General features: G+C 43.0%; 1 protein-coding gene across 1 annotated transcript in view; it reads left to right on the forward strand.

Moving 5' to 3' along the window:
* Positions 1 to 368: 368 nt before the first annotated feature.
* LOC127000173 (uncharacterized peptidase C1-like protein F26E4.3) overlaps positions 369 to 25,149 on the forward strand; it is a 36,871-nt gene continuing 12,090 nt past the window's right edge. The window contains exons 1-6 of the mRNA XM_050863564.1: positions 369 to 429; positions 5,003 to 5,210; positions 5,716 to 5,902; positions 16,656 to 16,810; positions 18,885 to 19,013; positions 19,404 to 19,494. Coding sequence (XP_050719521.1) covers positions 369 to 429; positions 5,003 to 5,210; positions 5,716 to 5,902; positions 16,656 to 16,810; positions 18,885 to 19,013; positions 19,404 to 19,494 — 831 coding nt within the window. The remainder of the gene's footprint in view (positions 430 to 5,002; positions 5,211 to 5,715; positions 5,903 to 16,655; positions 16,811 to 18,884; positions 19,014 to 19,403; positions 19,495 to 25,149) is intronic.

Consider the following 25,149-nt stretch of genomic DNA (forward strand, 5'->3'; position numbering starts at 1 on the left):
CTTGCTGGTCGAGTGCCCCAGTCTGGGGGACCTGCGAGAGCGGTACCTCCCCCTGTGTCGGGGCGGAGATGGGAGTTTCTCTCTCTCTCTCTCTGGTGCTGGGGGAGAAGGCACTCCTCCCGGGACATGATGTTTATGGCTTCCTACAGGAGGCTGGCGTCCTCAACCTCCTGTAGGTTTTATTGTCCTTTAATTGAGCCCTTCTTTTACCTTGTTTTTAATTATTTACTTTTTTTATAGTTTTAAAATTGTTTATTTTATATTTTATTCGGCACCACATGACCTTGCAGTTGCGGCGCCAAGACCAAACGCCCCAATAATCATCATAATCACCTCCTAACGCGACAGGGTTAAAAACACCCTCGCCCATGTGTAGCTCTCCAGAGATCATGGAGGCGACAGCATCCTTTTCTTCAGTGATGTTGGGAGGTGATGCACGGGGGCCACCACCAGTCTTCTTTAAGTCAGTTGTGCTCCTTGTCCTACTATATAGCTGTGAGACATGAACACTGAATAGTGACTGGGAGAGGCTTGTCGGTGCGTTTGACCCAAGTGCTTTGGCAGAATCATGAAGCATCGCTGGAATTTCTTCGTGTCAAACCAACGACTACGCGATGAAAGTGAGTTGAAGCCTGTTATCAGCTTAGTCCATAAACGCCAACTCCGGCTATATGGACACGTGCCAAGACTCCCCGACGTCGGTCCTGTTTACAGGGTTGTTTCCGTAGAAGACAACCCTGAGTGGAAGAGACCAAGGGGACGTCCACGTCCAGAACCTCTTCACATACGCAGACAAGCACCCAGCCTTACACTTATGTACAAGATCACATACACTCACATTGACATTGACCCACAAACATACCTACACAACGCAAACAGCCAACGTACTCTTAACACACACATCCATAAATACCAAACATATCACATTAACACTGACTCATACTTTCCACGTACCATACGTGACTGGAACAGCCTCCCTCAACAGATTTTAGACTGCGGTACAATAGACTCATTCAAAAAACAAATACATACTCACTTGTCACTACAACACACCAACACTAACACTTACACTTGATTAATTTCCCTCCCCTGCACACTCGGCTACCCCGTCCCCCCATCAGCCAACAAATATGCGTGTTATGCACATATACAGGTGCCCTGCGCATCATTAATCCAGATCCAGATCCAGATCCACGTAACTTTGCTGCGACAAGTCAATCGATCCTGCCGGGAAGGCCTTACTATGGATATGGATATGGATATGGAAGTATAGGCGGCGAATTTGTGAGGTGACGCACACCCGAGCGCATGCTCTCAATTAGTTTATTTAGTAGTTATTGTCGTTGCTTTTGTTTATGATTTGGGGCCCCGCAATATCAAAATGTGGAAGGATTTAGGCTTTGATCCTGTAGGAACTAAAAAAAAAAAAAGGAATATTTTAAGAACGCGGTTGCCCACGGGATATGATTAAATTGGCAGTTGTAGCACATTTAATCAAATTGATGAGGAAATAAGTTTTTTGATTCAGGTTTATATCTAAAGAATGGAAAATGTGGATCTGGTTCCTGTATCGGTGAAATACTGACAGCATGAGAGAAAGAGTATGGTTTAGCATATAACCAAGTGAAATTGATTTCATGCGTCAGCAACGACAGGAGGCTAAATATACACCCTAGTTAGTCAAAATCATGGTCTACCACATTAAACTATCTAGTGAAAACAAGATTGTTTGGGAGCAAGAATTGGAAGGAAACTGCTGACTTTGGGCGAATTGTTTGATGTCATGAATTCGTCTCATATGTTGGGGGACAATCAGTCACGTAACACATTTAAAGTTGATATTCTTTTTTTATCAAATAAATGTTCTACACAAAATGATGGAAGTGACGACAACAATGAGATAAAGGAAATCACTGCATAAATAATTTTACATGTTTCAGAAAGATGTAATTTTGTCTTCTTACTTACTGATAGTTTACACAATATGCTCCAGACCTTAGGCTAAATACATATTAATTCCAAGTTAACTCAAGATTGCCTGGAGCATTTGTTTGAGGGGATCAAACAAAAGCATTGAACCTACGACCATCCATGAGCTGTAGAAATGGAATTCAGGTTAAAAAAAGGTAGCACCTAGGAAACGATATTTCATAAATTTCAGAAGACCAAACATAATGAAAAATTCGACAGTTTGTCAAGTATTATCAGCCTGAAAACTAAAACAAGTAATGAAGGTAAACTTTTCAATGAAAGAGATATGTCAGTTGAACTGTACATTACAAGTAGCTGAGTCAAAGACTTCGATGATGGTTCGGAGGTAGAAAAATTGTCATTGAGATGAGACTGATGAATTCCAGGGATGGGTGACAACCCTTGGAAGGGAGAGGAATCGTTTGATTTAGTTACAGAAGAAAAATATCTATGGTATATTGGAGGTTATATTGTCAAAAAAGTTTAATGTTAAGTACCCTCACTTAGGTAAAACAACTACCAATTGCACCTCCATCAACAATACATGGACTGAAAAAAATAAACAGAGGTGAACTGTATATTCCATCAGTCATTTAATTTTCGGTTAACAACAATGGAATATTTTTTTGACTGTACAGGGAGACAGTCGTAAGGATAAGAGCTCATGTCTACAACAAAATGTCTGTCATAGAAAATGTTGGTGTTGATCTGACCAACAGATGCCCTGTCCTTTTTTGCTAAAATATGTCTTCTTTAGAATTAGAAAGATAAATGATATAATTAGAATGGAAAAAAAAACAAAGGTTACAAGAGCGAGAACAAAATGAATAGTAAAATGATGAAGTAAAATAATAGAACTGTAGTATGCATTTATCTAGGAGTGCTCTGTGAATGTCCTGTTTTTAGGTTAAATTTATATATCCTGCCGTACAGTTAAAATACTAAGTACCTACACCGACAACGCACTCAAGGTTTTGGGACTTTTACTATTTGATTAATAAAGGTAACTAAAAAAATCATGTTTGAATAATTATGATTATTCTACCTCCTTGTCATGCGTTTAAATAGGTAATACAAATACAATTAATGGTTGCCAAGGAAAGATTCTTCATTTAAAAGTTTAGGAGAGGCAGAGGAAGACACATAGACCACATAGACGAAACAAGGCGAGAAATGGGGAGCTCTCGAGCTGTGGTTCAGATGGCACCATTGCCCAGAGCAAACGTAAACGCGTCCGCCGGCCGACAATCCTGATCAAGGCGTTTGATTTAGTGCATCAGGAGACACTCCGGGATCTCCAGCGACCCTGCGTGATTCCTTCAAGGGCAGATAATCTATTGACTGGCCAGTACTCTGGGACTGAAACTGATGAGAAGTGTGTAGGGAGGTGGCGTATCCAGCTAATTTCCCGTGAATGTGGAAGTAAGGCAAGGCCGTGTCCTTGCCCAATTACTTTTCAAGACTTGCAGCAGATTCATTGTGGAACATCAGTTGGCAATACCAACTTTGTTTTTGCCGATGATGCCGTAATCCTAGCGGGGTCATTTGAGGTTTTGGTGATGGCTCTCGAGGTATTGCATTATGAAGCGAAGCCTTTGGTATTCCATTGGGGAGGCGGTGGCTGAGTGGTGAGCGTGCCGGCGCTGGGTTCGCGTCTTGGCTGCTGCCACAAGCTGGGAGTTTTCAATCACCGCCAAGTGGCCTAAGACTACCCACATGCTGTCCTGAAGAGACCACCTATCAACCAGGACTCTAGATTATCTCAATAAAAGAGATGATCAAATATGAGCTCCAGGGGTCAGCGTGAGCCAAGCAAGATGGCGCCATATCATGGTAATGTAGTGGAAAACAACGTTAGGTATCATTAAGAAGTCTTACTGCGGATTGGCTAAGTCTATGATGTTATGGGCTCGCTCAGCACGAGTATATGGCGTTGTCGATACCTGAGCAAAAGGACAAAAATCCGGATCTTAAAATCAAATGATCAGAGGCAACCAACTGAGAGGGAGGCTCGGAGAGGACCTTCTTGAAGGGTCGGTAAACAAGTCGAAGCTCATTAGTATTATACTGTTCTTCGACATCCTCATCAAGACTCCTGTCATACCTCTCTTTCTCTCCCCAGGAGAGCTTTAGCTTTAGACGAAAATTGGTCTTGATTCCCCGAGGCAAAATCACTCATCGATTTCGGGCGCCCTCTAGTGCACTCCTTTGCAGATTAAAGTTTCACGTTTGAAGGTAACCCACAATATTACAAGGTGCTCAAGGGTTCTGAGCACATCGAACCGATTTGAAACTGTCACAGTATACTCATAAGCTCAAGCCAAGTCTTTCGATATAAAATAGAGTATGGGTACATCTCGAGATTATTCTTGACTAGACATGATGCTTGAGTATTGCAACAACAAGCCGATGGTTAGTTGCAAAGAACTCAGCAGTCTGGAAAACCCCATCTTCTATCAATATTTACAAGTTGACCACTCTTCTGAACTTGCTAACTGCAAGCGTCCCCCTCCTCCCGCGGCCCTGCTGTACTCGATTTTCTACTCTAGCTCATCCCTATACTGTCCAAACCCCTTATGCAAGAGTTAACCAGCATCTCCATTTTTTCATTCCCTTCAACGGTAAACTCTAGAGCAGCCCTTCTTCTTCTGTATTTCCTGCTGCCTATGACTTGACCTTTTTCTAAAGGAGAGTATCAAGACACCTCTCCACCCGAAATTGACCTCTCTTTTGGCCAATCTTTACTTTTATATTTTGTAGGAGCAGCGATTAGTGGGCTTTTTTTTTACTTCTTTGTTGTTGCACTTGAGCTGCTTCCTTTCCTGTATAAAAAAAATGTCCTGGAGGATCTTCCAACGAGTGCTTACAAGGATGTGGTCAATTTCCTTAGCTACCCCTCCAACATCGCTGTAGCAAGTCCAGTGGTACTACTCTGGTCTCTGACTCCAAGAAACTGCAATGCCCAACCTCTTTGATCCTGTAGAATATTGGAGCTGTTGTGTTCCTGGGTCGACCGGTGGCATAGATTAAGGGAGACCGCACCTACGTAGGTGGTGTGTGGTGTGTGTGTGTGTGTGTGTTAATGTGTGTGTGTGTGTGTGTGTGTGTGTGTGTGTGTGTGTGTGTGTGTGTGTCCATCAGAGCACCATCTCACCCGGTCTCTTCTTTCCCACAGCCGTGTGTATCCTTAAAGGCGTCGCTTTGCCAGCAGGAAGCCACACTTTCAATTGCAATGACTGGTGAGTTGACGGCGCCGCTGTGTCAGAGTGAATATCATATATTTTTAGCATTTTTAGATTTCAAATTTCTTACCCATATTTGTCATATGTTTTTGTTGTTAGATGTTAATTTGTTTGCTAATCTGGTCTTACGAGGTTTGTGTGTGTGTGTGTGTGTGTGTGTGTGTTTGGAGACTATAAGAAAATATTGTCTTCTATACCTTCTAAGGTTTCTTTTTTGTTCATGTTAAAATTATATTTCTTCATGCTGTAACATCCTACAAGAATTCCTGATAAGAGTTGTTCCTGAGAGCTCCATTTCATCTTAACATTTTCAAATTTCTCAACTTATTCTCAGGCTGATGAATAATCAGGAAAATTGTTATAATGATTTGTAAATCTTTTTTTTTCAGTCAAGTGTTCCTTGCAAATCTTTATGTTGTGTCTCATTCTTCAAAGGATTTTTTATTTCAAAAAAGGTTTCGTCTTCCCTTGTCATAACTTGTCTCCCCCTCGCCGCCGTAAGTGTGTGTGACGACGGGCGACTGACGTGCGAAGATGACGTGTGTATGGTGGACGAGGAGGTCATCCAACTCGTGAACGACAACCAGCTTTACTACGGCTGGAATGCCACAAACTACACCATGTTCTGGGGCAGGAAGGCCAAGGAGGGGCTGTTCCTGAAGACTGGAACCCTCATTCTAGACGACAAGGTTAGGCGAGGTTAAGGGAACAATGAGAGGAAAAGAAATAAAATGACTGAGAAATTGGAGGAGAGAGAGAGAGAGAGAGAGAGAGAGAGAGAGAGAGAGAGAGACTTGGCAGCGCTGCTGGGCAGGGCTGCTAATATTAGGCTCCTTTCACACTGAGACACTTAGCAGCGCTTCTCCGTAACGCTGCACCAACGATACTCAGGCGCGACTCAATTTAAGCAGCGCTGCTGAGAAGCGCTGCTTATCTTTCTAGAAAATGTTGGGAGGGAGGGTCGAATTAGCAGCGCTTCTGAGCAGCGCTGGTAAAATTGAGGAGGGCGTTAGCAGTGCTGCAGTCGCGCCACGCACGACATGACAGTGTATGGCATATGGCAGACACCCAACAAAAAAATGGCAGAAATGCCATAATTAAGGCAGGCAGTTCAGCTGTGGTGTGTTGAGTTGGGAAGAGCATGACTCTGACCTGAGATGACAACGCCGCGGCTGCAACGGTGCCAAGTGCTGTGCAAATTTCATTGTATTCACCCACAAACAGAAAATCATTCATAAAGAGAGAGAGAGAGAGAGAGAGAGAGAGAGAGAGAGAGAGAGATGGGTGTGAGGGGCGCGGTTCAGGAGGTGAGTTGGAGACGCGACACCAGTGTATGGGGAGCTACCTACGTCAGAGGTGCCAGTCTAGATGTGTCGGACTATACCTACACTCACAATACTGCACTTCCCGACATTGAACTCCATATGCTACTTCCCCGCCCAGTCCTACAACCTGTCTAGTTCATCCTGGATAATATTAGATTCCTAATCCGACTCAATTACCCTGCCGATCACCGAATCAAAAGCAAACTTATTGACATCACTGCTATTGTATCTAAATCATTGATATAAATGATAAACGGCAGTGGACCCAATACCGAATCCTGTGGGAACCCACTCGTAACACAGTCAGATCTTTTACCTGTGTTTGCACTTTTTGCCACTTATTGCTAAGCAGCGCACTGATCCAGTTCAAAACATTTTCATCTACTCCATGAGCCTGTAATTTGAGCAAGAGCCGGTGGTGAGGAACTTTGTCGAACGATTAACTAAAATTAAGATATATAGCATTATAGTTTTCATCTCTATCTACCCCCTCAGTTATTTTATTATAGGATGACGAGGCATGACCTTCCCTTCGTGAACCCATGCTGCGAGTCATGATTTTTTTTTTTTTTTTTTACAGCAGAGGAGACAGTGCAAGGGCGTAAAAAAAAAGAAAACAATATAAAAAAGCCCGCTACTTACTGCTCCTAAATAGAGTAGAGTGGCCAAAAAGGGAAATCAATTTCGGGAGGAGAGGTGTCCTGATACCCTCCTCTTGAAAGAGTTCAAGTCGTAGGGTTATACCTGACGCCCCAGCACTGTGGATGTGAAAGTGAAACTGTTGAAGCAGTTTCTCTAATGATGTTAAGCTAAGTGGGTGATTGTTAGAAGTAGCTGATCTGACCCCCTTTTTGAAAATCGACCTCACATTAGCTAATTTCCATAGGCTGGGCAGTGGGACCATAACCATAATTTATTGGCATCTTAAAAAAATATCGGCTATTGGGCCACTGCGGACCTCCTTGCATTCCTTTATAACTCGTGGAAATATTTCGTCAGGACCTGGCGACTTAATTTTCTTTAACTTATCTAGCTGCTGCCTGCTTGGGGTGGATATCTTTCATATCATGTTGACCCATTTGTATAACTTTGTATAATCTTATATTTTATTTATTAACCACCTTTATCTCTATAAATGTCTCATGCGCAGACTGCTTTTAATTAACTGTGTTCGGCGCAATATGATCACTGTACGTGCGGGGCCACAACGATACCCCAGTCATTCAATCCCCATCTTTTCTTAATCCCATTGCCTGGATGTAGGCTGTAACATCATCATAAGAACTAAACTTTTCGCTCAACTCTGGAAGATTCAGGCCATTTCCCCTATTCATCCAACTTTGACTTACATTTTTTTACATCAAAGGATGCGGCTCAAGGGCAACAAAAAGAATACAAAAAAAAAGCCCGCTACTCGCCGCTCCCACAAAAAATAAAAAGTAAAGACTAGCCAAAAGGGAGATCAATTTCGGGTGGAGAGGTGTCTTGATAAAATCTTTTTGAAAGAGGTCAAGTCATAGGCAGGAGGAAATACATACGAAGGAAGACTGTTCCAGAGTTTACCAGTGAAGGGGATGAAAGAATGGAGATGGTTAACTCGTGCATGAGTGGTTTCGACAGTATAGGGATGAGCATGAGTAGAAAGTCGTGTGCAGCGGGGCCGCGGGATGGGGGGGGGGGGGGGGGAGGCATGTAGTTAGCAAGTTCAGTAGAGCAGTCAGCATGAAAATATCGATAGAAGATGGAAAGAGAAGCAATATGGCGGCGGAATTTAAGAGGTAGACTGCTGTCAGTAAGAGGAGGAGAGCTGATGCAAGAAGAGCCTTAGACTCCACTCTGTCCAGAAGAGCTGTGTGAGGGCAAAAGGTTGACTCCCCAATACTCCATCAACATCCTGGGCGTGGATTTCGACGCGGGCCTGACCTTCACCAACCAAACAAGGATGGTTGACAGGGACGTAGCAAACAACCTGGGGTGCACCAGGGGGACGTGCTGGATGCCAGAGGGGTGTCCACACTCTACAAACCCCAGGTTCGCCCCGTCATGGAGTATGCACCCCTCACATAGTCCTCCTGCCCTATATCGTACCTGTCCAACCTAGCCATGGTTCATTCTAGAGCCCTAAGGATGGTGCAGGATAGGACTCATTACCGTGGACCGGACACCTTCCAGCCACTGCAGCACAGACGGGAGGTGGCGCGGTTTTGCGTTTTGTAAAATGCCCAAGCAATGCATACCCCACATCTCTCTGCACTACGTCTCCCTGGACCGGCGCCTTAAACACATGATACGCGATCACCATACAATACGGAGCACCCGTACATTCAGCCGAACTGCGCTTAGTCTACACTGATTCATGCCACGGTACAGTCGCCTATGGAACTTGCTGGTGCTCAGCACATACCTGCGCCGCTCCACCTCACTCCACACTTTCAAGTGTAAGATGAATAAGTAGCTCTCCCACCAGCGGTGACGAGTCGTATAGTGTGGCGTGTATTATATTATGCGCATTATTTTTTTTTATTTTTAGGGGGGGTATGTATTATGTACACTGCCATAGATAACCCTAGCTGCTGTGACTGGGGCTATGACACTTTAAATAGTAGAGTTGTTTATATATATATAGATATATTTATATATATATATATAGATATATATATATATATATATATATATATATATATATATATATATATATATATATATATACAGTAAACCCTCAGTTATCCGGGTGCACCGTATCCGACCTCGCCCGTATCCGGGAGTTTTCAAAAAATATTTGATTTAAAAAAATTAAAAAAATTGTCGCGCGCCGCCAAAAGTCGTTCAAATTGCCTTGCCCAGGCGGCGTACCGCCACCGTAAGGCGCGCCCCAGCTTGCACGTAGCAATGCTATTGACGTCCTAATGCGAAGGTTCGCAGGAAAGCTGTGTTCTTCACAGTACAACTGGCACGTAAACGTTCTTGCCGAGCGCTGCAGACAATATCGAAGTGACGAGAGTCAAGGCAGTGCATGTTTAAATGGCGGGAGTGTCAAAGGATTGTTTAAATGAAACACATAGTGCGAACCCTAGCTTAAGCCTTGATGACTGCCTAATTCCAGACTGGACTAGGTGAGTAAGGCTCCGTCCCTGTGGAGAAGGCGTGCGGGTCCGCTAGGACTCCTGCGGGAGTGAGGGCAGAATAAGAAATGCGGACAAGTACCGCCCTCGGTCCGACATGTGAAAGAAGGATTTTACCATGCTTACGGTAAGGCGAGTAAAGGGGCCCGCAGGGGTTCGGGAGTCCCGTGGGCCAGCCCGATATGGAGGTGCGGGCTGACCGTAAATCGTGGTTACTTCTTGTGGTTGGCCTCCCCGTGGTCTCGCTGGATGCACTGTCCAGGGGGTACCCGCCCCCCTGGCTTGCAAAGGCAACACAGTGTAACTAAAGAGCAACAGATCACCGCGCAAGCGGATGCGCCACATTGCCATTGACTCCTTGGTGATCCTCCCCACTCACACTCAGAGTGGGGCTGCCTGGCGTATTTGCCCGGCGTCTGTGGGCCTTCGGGCTCATTGCCGGGCTTAAAAGGGTAGCGCCCTGGGGTGCCTGCCCGGGCGTCCATATAAAAACTTGCTTTGAGCACTTGATGCCCGTTGCCGGCCCGGACCGCTTCGGGTATCGCTCTGGCATGCCTTTAGGTTGACCTGGGTGGTAAAGCCCGTGGTGCTCGTAGCCACGAGGTTGCTAACGCAGCTACGCAGCGATAAAGCCGCTGGCGCGCACCTAAGAACAGCACAGAGTGTTGGCCTTCCAGTTTTGTAAAACTGAACCTATAAAAGGTTTCTTGTGGCAGTGTTAGGTCTGCTCGAAAGCCTACGTGGTAAACACAATGGTGCAGCCTTTTTTTTTTTTTTTTTTTACGTTGTTGCCTATTGCGCCGGTAGGCATCTTCCCGGTGGGGCATGATGGTCGGCCCAAGGCTTCTTCCAGGTGGGGCCTGATGGTCGGCCCAGCCCGTTCTGGCGCAGGCGAGTGTTTATAGTGGCGCCATCTTGCATTGGCTCATGCTGCCCCCCGGAACTCGTTCTTGATTCGCTTGGACGGCTTCCTCTAGAGTCCGGGTTGATGGGTGGTCTTCAGGACAGCATGTGGGTAGTTTTAAGCCACTCGGCGGTGACTGAAAAATCCGAGTGGTAGCGTGAGGATTCGAACCCGCGTCGTCCATCACGCGGCGAATGTGGGTCTAGTACGCTATCACTTCGGCCACCGAATTGGGCGGTTAAGCTGCCACAAATACTTGGGCTTTTCTGGGTTGGGTCCAGGGCCCGCTGCTGTGATTGGCCAGGCAGGGGAACATTAGCTGCTGCTTGTGAACATGGGGTTAGGCACCCCAGCAATGGGTTAGCGGCTGAGGCTGTCGCGCCTAATTGCCGAATCCCAAGTAACAGATCCCCCGAAGGTGCAGCAGGACTGCGATGAGCCAGGGAGAGATTGCCGCGAGTGCTAACCGTGACGACGCTGCTCGAACCCTTTTCTCAGTGCCCGGAGCACGTCAATCATTTAACTCCCTGGTGCAGACTGACTGTTACAAAGCCATGGGGCATACCATAGTATGAGTATGGACAGAAGCACCTTGTGGGGTTCTTGAAAGGTCTGGACTTCCGAAAATCCCGTAAATTCTCAGAAATAAAATATATATAAAATAAAGTATCTGAAAATTGAGTTATCAGACTCACAGCCCCTTCTAGTCACTTATTTTATTTATATATGACCAGTCACACTACTCATAGGACAAGCCAAGATCAGATGAACCTGCTCTTAAGTTTATTTAAAAGCAACAAAGAAAACTCGCTGGAAATTAAGAAATAATTAATTAATTCCAGGCACACAGCAACCTAGCTATCTACCTTAAAACATCCTATGCAAATAGAGTACTTAAATGGAGATGGACGAAGCAGAAGCCACACCTGGTTTACCGCGAGGTCCGTTCGGCACTGGAGTCCTTCTTCAATCCTCTCTCGTTCCTCTCTGCATCACACCGCCTCTCGACCTTCCAAAGGCTTCCCTCGCCTGCAGTACATAGTCACCTTGGACTTGTGGATACTAAAAAGGCAGGTAAACCACCACGATGGACACGTGGCACGGTAGGATGGTGAGGAACGTCTAGTCGCGATGGAGTCTGGGAGAAAGATGGCACGGGGAGCGGGCAAGACCCACAATCCTTCAGCGCCCCGGCCGCGGTCAGGATGCCAGCTTCGCCACACTGACATCTCTCTTTCTGCATAACACTTACACTAAACGCCTTACGGCTATGGATTATTATTTATTAATAACCTAACACCATGCACGGTAATAGTGGGTCATGCATCCCACTCATAATTCAGCTTTGGCAGCAATAACGAATATGAATTGAAATAGGTGCTGTTTCCCTCCTAGTTTTCCCACCTGTCCTGTGACTACGTTCCGCTCTCTCAATCAAAATGGCGGGGACTCCCGCGGTATTTTTCCACGGGCTATTCCTTGAATAATGAAATCATGACACACCTATGCAGTACTCTGTCGTTGCCTTTATGGCAGGCCATGATCGGAATCTGGGTTTTCGAGTCAATAGACTTAACCTACACCATATCTGGGTGCCCCCGTGGCTCTATTAACCCGGATACCGGAGGGTTTACTGTATATATATATATATATATATATATATATATATATATATATATATATATATATATATATATATATATATATATATATATATATATATATATATATATATATATATATATATATATATATATATATATATATATATATATATATATATATATATATATATATATATATATATATATATATATATATATATATATATATAGAGAGAGAGAGAGAGAGAGAGAGAGAGAGAGGTAGTTTACAAAGCAAATATATTTGCCAAACTGTGAAATGCTATATATATATATATATATATATATATATATATATATATAGAGTTACTTAGAATGGCAAGGTCACCAGAAGAACGCCTACTGGGAGGGTTTATATATATATATATATATATATATATATATATATATATATATATATATATATATATATATATATATATATATATATATTTAAATAGATAGATAGATAGATATACATATGTATATATATATATATATATTAAAATATATATATATTTAGTGATATATATATATTTATATATATATAGAGAGAGAGAGAGAGAGAGAGAGAGAGAGAGAGAGAGAGAGAGAGAGAGAGAGAGAGAGAGAGAGAGAGAGAGAGAGAGAGAGAGAGAGAGAGAGGAGGGTAGTTTACAAAGCAAATATATTTGCCAAACTGTGAAATGCTTTCGAGATGTCTACGGCAACAGCAAAAGTTTCACCGAAACGCCTGAGAGGATAAGCAAGAGTTACTTAGAATGGCAAGGTCACCAGAAGAACGCCTACTGGGGAGCCAACACTGGTGATGAGAAAGGTCATGTTGATAGATTCTAAAGAACTTTCCTGTTAAAGACTGTTTCGAAAGCTTTCCAAAGACGAGAAAGTAAAGCTATAGGAGGATAGTGTAAGGGATTAGAGTGGTCACACTTCTTTGGGACAGCCTGTATATATGCGTACTTTCAGCAAGAACGCATGGTAGATTTTTTTTTTTTTTTTTTTTTTTTTTACATTGTGGCCTATTGCGCCGGTAGGCTTCTTCTCGGTGGATCCTGATGGTCGGTCCAAGGCTTCTTTCCGGTAGGTCCTGATGGTCGGCCCAGCTCGTTCTGGCGCAGGCGAGTGTTTATAGAGGCATCATCTTGCATTGGCTCATGCTGCCCTCCCAGAGCTCATCTTTGATCCTAGAATCTAGAGTCCGGGTTGATAGGTGGTGTTCTGAACAGCATGTAGGTAGTTTTAAGCCACTCGGCGGCGGCTGAAAAATCCCAGCTAGGTGGCACCGGGCGGGGATTGAACTCGCGTCCTCCTGAACACGGGGCCGTTACTCTGACGACTCAGCCACCGCTGAGACGGGTGAATTAGACGAAGCCGGGTGTCAGCACGGTAGCACAATTAAGCCATAACCCTTCTCAGGCCTCAGTCTAGAGATGGCATGAAAAACATCGCTCTCAAAAATTCTAAAAACAGGTATAGTGGAGTCAGAGGGAAGGATGAATAGGAGGAATATGCCCAGAACCGAAAAAGTTTGAGCAAAGAGTTTAGCTTTAGAGAGGTGTGAGAGAAAGGTTGCCGTCATAACTAAGGAGAGGTGGGGAAGATGAAGATGCTGAATTACCAGAAGTATCTGAAAGAATTAGAGAAGGCAAGGTCTTGGCATTTTCTATTCATATTTTATTGGTGAGTAGAATAATAGATTTGGTGCTGTTTCGGGCTGAAATGTAGAGATCATGACTAACATTCTTCGAGGGCTCAGATACCTCTCGTGAGGTACCTTTCAATCTTTTTTTAACATGAAAAAGAGCTAGGGTGATTGAACCACTGGTTCTTCGCAGGAGGAGTAGAGAAAGTACGTGGAATGGGTGCCTCCGTTCCAGAGACAATCACCTCCTTTATGAGCTGGGCACATACAGTGTGGTCGCTCATCTGGAAATAATGATCATTCCACGTGAAATCGGAAACGTACTTACATCCATAGGTCGCCCCATCGAGCTGAAGCGTAATGCCAGAAGCGCTGCCTTTTTGGTGGGTCCAGAGGCTGTACAGGAACGAGAGGACAGAATGCGGAAATAGGTTTATAATCGGAGGAGCCCGATGGGGAGAACAATTTGGCAGAATAACCTAAGGGATTAGAGGTATGAAGAGGTCTAAAATGTTGGGCGTGTCTCCAATGCATTCAGGGATACGTGTAGGGTGCTGAACCAGCAACTCTAGATCATTGAGGATAGCAAAGTTGTAGGCTTGTTCACAGTGCTGGTCAGTGAAAATGGATGGAACCCAAACCTGGTGGTGAACAGTGAAATCTAAGAAAAAAAAGGTACCAGAGCCTTCGCACTCTTGCTAATCCTAATCTTTACGTTTCTGCCCGGAATCGCGCCCGGTCTATTCTCTGGCTAACCAAAAACTCTTTCGTAAATAGAAAGTGCAGCAACCTTGCTTTCTCTAATTCTTCCAGAGACTCCTGGCACGCCAAAAATATATATTTCAATTTCGCTTCTTCATCTCTCCTTCCTCTCCCTAATCCTGACGGCAGCACCGCCGTCATATCTGTCTCAGTGCCTGAACTCTTCACTCAGACTTTTCTAAAAACTCCACTGTGGACGATTCTGGGCATACTCCTCCTACTCATCCCCCCTCCGACTCAACTACGCCTGTTAATAAGATTCTTAAGAATCCTCAATCCTCAGAAGTCTTATGGACCTGATGAATGGCCTCCTTTTTTCCTTAAAAATTGCGCTTCTGTGCTGACTCCCTGTCTGATCATAATCTTACGTCTCTGTCTGGAAGTATACCTACATTCGGCCTGTGCCTAAAAAGGGTGACCGTTCCAATCCCTCAGAGTACCTTCCTGTATCTTTACTTTCTTGTCTTTCTAAAGCTTTTGAATCTATCCTTAACCGGAAGATTCAACGGCATCTATCCGCTACTGACCTTTTATCTGATCGCCAGTACGGGTTCAACAAGAGGCGTTCTACTGGTGATCTTTTTGCTTTCTTAACTGACTCTTTGTCACCCTCTTAGCCGTTTCGCTGAAACTTTCTCTGTTGCCCTAGACATATCGAAAGCATTCGACAAGGTCTGGCACAAGTCTTTGCTTTCTAAACTACCATTCTACGGATTATATCCCTCTCTCTCTACCTTTATCTCCAGTTTCCCTTCTGGCCGTTCTGTCTCTGCTGTGGTAGACGGTCACTGTTCTTTCCCTAAACCTACCAACAGTGGTGTCCCGCAGTGATCTGCCCTACCTACCACTCTCTTTCTATCATTCATCAATGATCTTCTTTCCCAAACAAACTGTTCTATCCACTCGAACGCTGATGACTCCACTCTGCATTATTCAACTTCTTTCAACAGAAGACCCTCTCAACAGGAATCACAAGAATCCAGACTGGAGGCTGCAGAACCCTTAACCGCAGACCTTGCTATCATTTCTGACTGCGATAAGAGGAACCTCGTGTCTTTCAACGCCTCAAAAACTCAATTTCTCAAACTATCAACTCAACACAATGTTCCAAGCACTTATCCCCTGTTCTTCGACAACACTCAGCTGTCACCTTCTTTTACATTAGACATCCTCGGTCTGTCTTTAACTCAAAATCTGAACTGGAAACCTCACATCTCCTCTCTTACTAAATCAGCTTCCTCGAGGAAGGCGTTCTGTATTGTCTCCGCCAGTTCTCCTTTCCCGCACAGTTGCTGCTCATATACAAGGGCCTTGTCCGCCCTCGAATGAAATATGCATCTGACGTGTGTTGGGGAGTGCTCCACACATACAGCTCTCTTGGACAGAGTGGAGTCTGAGGTGCTTCGTCTCATCAACTCCTCTCCTCTTACTGACAGTCTCTTACGTCTTAAACTCCGCCGCAGTGTTGCATCTCTTTCTATCTTCTAATGATATTTTCATACTGATTGCTCTTCTGAACTTGCTAACTGCATGCCTCGCCCCCTCCAGCGGCCCCGCTGCACTCGACTAACTACTCATGCTCACCCCTATACTGTCCAAATCTATGCAAGAATTAACCAGCACTCTCATTCTTTAATCCCATCCGCTAGTAAACTCTGGAACAGCCTTCCTTTTTCTGTGTTTCCTCCTGCCTATGACTTGACCTCTTTCAAGAGTGGAGTGTCAAGACACCTCTTTTCCAGAAATTGAACTCTCTTTTGGAAGTATATTGTTTCTTTTATTAGAGGAGCGCCTAGCGGGCTTTTTATTTTACTCTTTGTTTTGTGCCTTTGAAATGTCTCCCTTAAAGTAAAAAGTATGGAAATTTAAGCGTAGGGGGAGTTAGTCCAGATGTGTTACACTTTGGATTGCTGTGTTTGGAGTTTGTGTAACAATGCAACATCCCTCCTATCTGCCAAAGGCTATGTCTGGAGTAGAGTATTTTTTTAGCTTATTTTTCTCTAATACCAGCGTTCTTTTCTTTTCATAAGAGTGAGGCAAGCTGTAACCTTTTCTGCTCCCTCAGACAAAAGGTATGCTGCCCATCATCCTGCGCAAAGGTTACATTCCTCCTGAGTTCGACGCGCGGAACAAGTGGCCCGGGCTCATCAGCGACGTACTGAACCAAGGGTGGTGTGGCGCATCTTGGGCATTTTCCACCGTGGGCGTCGCACAGGATAGGTATGCCAGTGATGTACCAAGTTTTTTTTATTATTATTACAGCAAGGGAGGCAGCTCAAGGGCTAAAAACAAAAGCACGAATAAAAAGAAGCGCCAGACGCTGCTCCAACAAATATGTCCGAACGAGAGGCCAGAAGAGAGTTAATTATCGGGTGGAGAGGTGTCATAATACTCTCCTCACGGAAGGGTAAATCTATAACACCTGAGGTAATAACAAAATTGTAATATTCTACTCACATAACACTTTTCTTAGAAATGGATAACCAATAACAGACGGGGAGAGGCGCACTCCTCTTGAGTGCTCGCCAAGGTCGATCAAGTGGCTTAAAACTGATCGTGAGTGTTGTGCTTAAAGTATAGTTGGGTCGTTGTAGGATATGCCTGAATATCACTGGTAAACGCCACTTCTAGTTCACAAGTCTCTTAATTTATGTTGCCGTCCATACTCTGCGACCACATGGCCCAAATTTGGAAGTAACATAAAAAACGGCCTAAAGCGTGGACCATACACGGTTCCCAACTCTTCTACACTAAAGCTTCATTCATTATTTGTTTTGTTTTGTTTTTCTCTTAGAATTTCCTCTCGTTTCTGTTACGTGCCTCTAATTTTCATTTTCAATATATACGTTCTATAAACTTATAATACCATCTGTTATGCGGCCTCATTTTTATTTCCCAGTCTGTCAGTGCATTTATTTATCTGTGTCCTGAATAATGCCATCGCATGATTTCAAATACCTTTATTGTTCTCTTATCCCTTTGCAGTTTTTTTTTATTTTTTATCCAGAGATCTGGTCAGTGTCCATGTCTCAAACCCAGACAAATGCCATGACGTGGAAAACCCAGAAGAGAGGCTCCTGTTTTGTTACCATGTTTCTCAAAAGCACTGCAGCCCAGTCTCGGCAATCTTTTTCTTATCTGCTTCCAGTGAGGGATTTGTTTATCAGTTCTACGAATTAATTTTCAGTTTCTAGAACTCCTTCTTGGCTCGAATTTTGCATAAATTGTAAACGTAGGTCTTCGCATTTATCTTTATCCGTATTTGAAAATTTCCCTGTTAAGTTTTATATCATATTGCATTATTACTCCATGTAAACTTTGTGATATGGTGGCGCCTATTGTAACCCCTTTATTTATGGGAATTTTCTATTTTCTCTATGAGGTTTTATGGACGCTGTTCCATTCTGTCATGTCTTTAAAAATCCACAATTCCCTACGTTTTGGTGTCTAATTACATTCATCACTGTTACAGTTTCCACTGGGTCAAAAGCCTTTTCGTGGTCATTGAGAGCTTAATATCCCTTATCCCTTTGCAGTTATTTGTCTGCATTTTGTACATCTGTTTTCTTTATGACGGTGTACTTTCTGAATGTGATTCATGGTTGATAACCCGCTTCGAAAACCAGCTACTCCATATTGAAAATGTAAATCGTCAGCGGAAACAAATACATGAATGTACTGCTTCTTGGCAATTAAGCCCTTGGATGCCACTGTTGTTTTGGTACTTCATCTGTTAGGAGTTCCTTGTTCCTGCCCAAGTTTACGTTTACTCCTTAATTGAAATTATTATTATTATTATTATTATTATTATTATTATTATTATTATTATTATTATTAATAATAATAATAATAATAATAATAATAATAATAATAATAATAATAATAATGATAATTGCCTGTTCCCTAATCCATGATGTTCGCCTCTTTTACTCGATGTTAACTCATGATTTTTATATCCATTACTCAATTGCACACATTATAAGCTTATTCTCTGGATCATGGGTGTTTCTAACGGTTAACTTTTTGTTTGTTTATTGTTTTTACACTTTCTTTACAGTTCACTAAAATATACTTTACTGCTTTAGTAAAGGGTGCCATAAACTGAAGCTTGGTATTTATATAATGCTTAAGTGTCTATATTTGTTTAGTTACTGTAATTGTAACGTATTATAATAATGTAAATTATTCTGAACGTAAATGATCTGATCAATGGGGTCTCGTTGTAGTTTAAGGTACATACTTAAAAAAATAATGTTAGTCTGACAATGGCGCCCGCTTTTCCTTGGCGCCGCAGGCAAATGATACTTACCCGCGAGCATGTGTCCTTGGCGCCACAGCAGCTGCTTAGTTGCTTGCACCGTCCGCTGGAGGGCTGCAAGGGGGGCCACATCGACCGAGCCTGGAACTACATGAAGAAGAACGGGTGAGTCCAACGGTCTGGTGAATGATTTTAGTCTTAAAAAAAAAAAAAACTATTTTTAACGAAAATATTTTGTTTACCTACCAACCTCTTCTCCTCCCTCTCCTCCTTCTCCTCCTCCTCCCCTCCTTTTCCTCCTACTCCTCCTCCTACTACTACTACTACTACTACTACTACTACTAATAATAATAATAATAATAATAATAATAATGATAATAATAATAATAATAATAATAATAATAATAATGATAATAATAATAATAATAATAATAATAATAATAATAATAATAATAATAATAATAATAATAATAATAACAAAAATAATAAGAAAAATAAGAAGAATAGTAGTAGTACTCCACTTCTATTATTAATAAGGATGCGTGATGTTGGCAGAGTCGTGGAGGAGAATTGTTTCCCATACTCCAGCGGTGCCTCAGGGGAGGTTCCCTACTGCCCTCATGACCCCGAAATCCTGGCCTGCAAGGTAACCATACATCATCGATACACGTAATCTTTTATTTTTCTATTTATTTGCCACTAATTCTTTTTATCTTATTAACATCACTATAATTTTCATGTTACTCCAGGTGTGCACAGTGCCATTACAGCCATATTACTGCTCAAGACTTGTGCTGCTGCTTCTGCTACTACTACTACTACTACTACTACTACTCCTTTTTTTTTTTTTTACGTCGCGGCCTATTGCGCCGGTAGGCTTCTTCCCGGTGGGGCCTGATGGTCGGCCCAAGGCTTCTTCCCGGTGGAGCCTGATGGTCGGCCCAGCCCGTTCTGGCGCAGGCGAGTGTTTATAGTGCCGCCATCTTGCACTGGCTCATGCTGCCCTCCCGGAGCTCATCTTTAATCCAAGAATCTAGAGTCCGGGTTGATAGTGGTCTTCTGGACAGCCTGTGGGTAGTTTTAAGCCACTCGGCGGCGGCTGAAAAATCCCAGCTTGGTGGCACAGGGCGGGGATTGAACCCGCGTCCTCCTGAACGCGGCGCCGTCACTCTGTCGACTCAGCCACCGCCTCCCTGCTACTACTACTACTACTACTACTACTACTACTACTACTACTACTACTTTTTTAACGTCAGGCCTATGGCGCCGGTAAGGTTTCTTTGTGGGGCCTGGTGGTCGGCTCCAGTCCGTTGTGTTGTAGTGCAGTCAGAGGGGGATGAATAGGAAGAACAGCCTTGAATCGTCCAAATTGGAGTTTTTACAGAGAGTTTGAGCGAAAGGTTCAGCCTTAGAGACAGAAGTAACGGCGACGCGGTTGGAGTAGATTTTTGGGCCTGATGTCAGAAATCTCTGGAAGAATTAGAGAAAGCAAGGTTGCGGCACTTTCTATTGATGAAAGATTTTTTTGTTAGTCGGAGAATAGATTTGGCACGATTCCGGGCGGAAATGTAAAGATCGTGATTAGCAGAAGTGCGAAGGCATTTGTACCTTTGTAAGCCGCCTCTCTATCTTTGATAGCATGAGAACGAGCGTGATTGAACCAAGGCTTTTTAGCATGAGGGGTAGAAAAAGAACGTGGAATGTGTGCCTCCATTCCATATACAATCACCTTAGTAATGCGCTGGACACAAACAGAAGGGTCTCTGTCCTGGAAGCAGTAATCATTCCACGGGAAATCGGAAAAGTAAATCCTCAAGTCGTTCCAACGATCTGAAGCGAAATGCCAGAAACACCGTCTCTTCGGTGCGTCCAGAGGCTGTACAGGAGCGATAGGGCAGAATACAGAAATAAGGTTGTGATCGGTTGTGTGAGCCCATTGAGGTAGGAAAAATTAGAGGCGGCATGGGAATTAACCACTGGAAAGGTCAGAGTAAGGCAGCCCACCCGCCCTGACTCGACCAATATGGTGGACACCCCTTTGACAGCTGTTTGATAGATCCGCCTGTTTATGCAGACCAGGGGAGCGTGCTTTCTTACTTGCAAACACAGAATATATATATATATATATATATATATATATATATATATATATATATATATATATATATATATATATATATATATATATATATATATATATATATATATATATATATATATATATATATATATATATATCTATATATATATATATATATATATAGTTTTTTTTTATTACTAACCTAAAAGGATATAGAAACAAACGTTTATATGTTTGAGACTTTCTAAAGCAACAAATTATATCCACACTTCATTCATATATCAATAAACAGTAATAACTTATGCATAGCAGTCCTACTCTTGACATGCTTTAGGGCAATATTCCTTGCTGTAAATTGCTTTCCTGCATAGGAATACCTTACTTGTAAATATGTTTCTGCGACTGCTTTGATTGAGTAGCACAAGGTGGCTGTGCAGAGGGTCTTGATACAGCGTTTTGATTATTTTCCTTGATTCCACTAGTTTCCCTTGGCTGCCCTCCAGTTTCCTCTTTAAACCTTGTATATGAGCGTCAGTGGGTTGTTTTTCTAGATTTTCTGGTGCGCTTTGGACATCATTTGCAGCTCTAGATGTCTTCTCACGTGAGCGAAATTTATGGGGCTTCCTAGGTTTGTTCTTGTTCTGTAGATGGGCTGGAAATGCTGCAAAGATGCTTGGAACAGCATTACCACGTAATCTCACGCACGACACAGACGTGCTGTCAAATTATTCTGGCTGGAAATGCTTAGAGCAGAGACAAGCTAATACACCGGGTGTTTAATTTTCTCGTAGTACAGCTATCACCTACTGCTGTCATTTGGCTGGCTCCTTCGGAAACCTGTAATAAACAGTGCTTATTTTGTAGACAAGTTGTTTCTTGTTCTTTCCCATTTTTATTTTAACACATATTAATATCTCCCTTACTTATTCCTCTGAACCACTCGTATGATTTATTAATATTCCCCTAACCTATAATTGCATATAAGGGTATCTACAATGTACATTATAGTCTGATACAAGGAGTTGCAGTGGAAATAAATAAAACATATCTCCATAATTGATTATAAAATTAATATAATTATTAAATTGATACGAAACACTACATTATGCTGTTTGATATATCTACTATCAAGGTGCAAAGGTAAACGGTACTAGCTATAGTTTGCTGTCTAATATTAATATCTAAAGACGAATTGAAATTAAATATATCAGCACACTATGAAAAATACATTATCTATATTCTCCCATAAATGGTTGTAAATGTACACAAACTCTCTCTCTCTCTCTCTCTCTCTCTCTCTCTCTCTCTCTCTCTCTCTCTCTCTCTCTCTCTCTCTCTCTCTCTCTCTCTCTCTCTCTCTCACACACACACACTCTCTCACACACACACACACACACACACACATATATATATATATATATATATATATATATATATATATATATATATATATATATATATATAGATGTGGGTGGGTGTGTGTGTGTGTGTGGGTGGGTGGGTGTGTGTGTGTGTGTGTTTACAACAATGGAGACAGCTGAAGGGCACAAAAAAAAAACAATAATAATAAAAAAAAAAGCCCGCTACTCGCTGCTCCCAAAAAAGAATCAAAAGAGGTGGCCGAAAGAAAGGTCAATTTCGGGAGGAGAAAGTCGTGTGCAGCGGGGCCGCGGGAGGGGGGCGAGGCATGCAGTTAGCAAGTTCAGAAGAGCAGTCAGCGTGGAAATATCGACAGAAGATAGAGGCAATATATATATATATATATATATATATATATATATATATATATATATATATATATATATATATATATATATATATATATATATATATATATATATATATATATATGTATACTGTCTAACATTCGGAATTATAGCTTTACTATAATTATATAGTTATGTTCAACTTGACTCTACTAACTCCTGTCATTTACATAAAGTACACTTACAAACTATAATTTACTCTAAAGATACTCACCGATGAAATATGATGGGTGGGTTAGATTTCTGATCTCTCTCCTTACACCCAAATGCGGCGCAGGTGGTGGGCATTTTTTATGTAGGTTATATATTTGATGGGGAGACACAACCTAGGACACAACGTTTCACACCCATAGCTGAACTAGAACTAAAATCAGAGGTAGAATTTAATCTACTTTGACCGTTCCTTGAATTCCCCACTGGGAAATACCTCAGGTGGGCACATCCATAATACCTTAATGGGTATACCCATGGGGAATTGCAGGTGAGCACACCCTCTCAGGGTATTTGAGGTCCCCATTTACATGGGAACTCCGATTAACGGCCATTTCGTATTTTGAAAAGAAAAAGACGAAATAATGTGGGTATTGTGTGTATGTAGTGTGGTGTGGAAAATAATAGGATTTGTCTCTAGAGAGCATGCTGAACTACTCTCTAATGTTAATGAGACAATAGGGAAACGGAAAGTGAGGACACGGGAACTAGTAGTAGTAGTAACAGTAGTCGTATAGGTAGTAGAAGTAGTAGTAGTAGAAGTAGTAGTAGTAGTAGTAGTAGTAGTAGTAGTAGTAGTAGTAGTAGTTGTAGTAGTCGTATAAGTAGTATAAGTATAGGGTAGGCGGTGGCCGAAGTGGTAGCGTACTGGGCCCACATTCACCGCGTGATGGACGACGCGGTTTCGAATCCCCACGCTACCACTCGGATTTTTCAGTCACCACCGAGTGGCTTAAAACTACCCACATGCTGTCCTGAAGACCACCCATCAACCCGGACTCTAGAGGAAGCTGTCCAAGCGAATCAAGAACGAGTTCCGGGGGGCAGCATGAGCCAATGCAAGATGGCGCCACTATAAACACTCGCCTGCGCCAGAACGGGCTGGGCCGACCATCAGGCCCCACCTGGGAGAAGCCTTGGGCCGACCATCAGGCCCCACCAGGAAGATGCCTACCGGCGCAACAGGCAGCGACGTAAAAAAAAAAAAAAAAAAAAAATAGAAGTAGTATAGTAGCAGTAGTGGGGAGGCTGTGGTTGAGTGGTTGCGTGCTGGCGTGGCGTTCAAAAAGACCCAGGGCGTCCCGTCCGCAGCAAAAAACAAGCTGGCAGTTTTTCAGTCATCGGCGAGTGGCCAAAGACTACCCACATGTTGTCCTGAAGACAACCGGGGGACAACATGAGCCAAGCAAGATGGCGCCACCATAAACATTTCCTGCGCCACAACGGACACAGACACGACATTCCTCGTCAGACCGACTTGGTCGGCTCGGCTTACGTCAGCTGATGGAGTCGGTCTGTCGTTACCCTGGTATGGGCCCCTTCAGGAGGGAGTAAATCTTCTAGGTTGGGTGTTCTGTATCGTCTCCGCCAATTTAATTCAACCATACAGATGCTATCCATATACAGGGGCCTTGTTCGCCCTCGTATGGAAAATTCATCTCACATGTGGGAGGGGCTCCACAAACACAGCCGATTTGGACAGAGTGGAGTCAAAGGCTCTTCGTCTAATCAACTTCGTCTTATTGACAGTCTCTTACCTCTTAAATTCCGTCGCAGTGTTGCATCTCTTTCTATCTTCTACCAATATTTTCATACTGACCGCTCTCTAAACTTGCTAACTGCATACCCCCCCCCTTTATGAGGCCCAGCTGCGCTCGACTATCAACTCTTGCTTACCCCTATACTGTCTAAATCCCTTATGCAAGAGTCAACGAGCATCTTCATTTTCTATCCCTTTTTCTAGTAAACTCCGGAACAGCCTTTCTTTGCCTGTATTTCCTCCTGCCTATGACGTGACGTCTTTCAAGAGATGAGTGTCAAGACACCTCTTTTCCAGAAATTGAGCTCTCTTTTGCCATCTTTCAAGGAGCATAAGAAATAGGAGCGCTGCAGTCATCCTCAAACTTTACTTAGCACTAGTTAGACCTCATCTCGATTATGCAGTTCAGTTTTGGTCACCCTACAATAGAATGGATATCAAGATGATAAAATCTGTATAAAGAAGGATGACAAAAATGATTCAAGGGGTAAAAACTTGCCTTATGAGGACAGCTTGAAGGATTTAAATATACACTCTCTAGAAAGCCGAAGGTTGCGAGGAGACCTGATCGAAGTCTATAAATGAATGAAGAGCTTCAATAATCAATAAATAAATGGGGGCATACGCCGGGGGGCGCGTCGCCTAGCCCACCCTACGACGCCAAGCCCGGGGGTCCCTCTGGGCGAGTCTCCATGCAGGCCCCCT

Source organism: Eriocheir sinensis, chromosome 18 (assembly GCF_024679095.1).
Source record: "Eriocheir sinensis breed Jianghai 21 chromosome 18, ASM2467909v1, whole genome shotgun sequence".
Taxonomy (NCBI): domain Eukaryota; kingdom Metazoa; phylum Arthropoda; class Malacostraca; order Decapoda; family Varunidae; genus Eriocheir; species Eriocheir sinensis.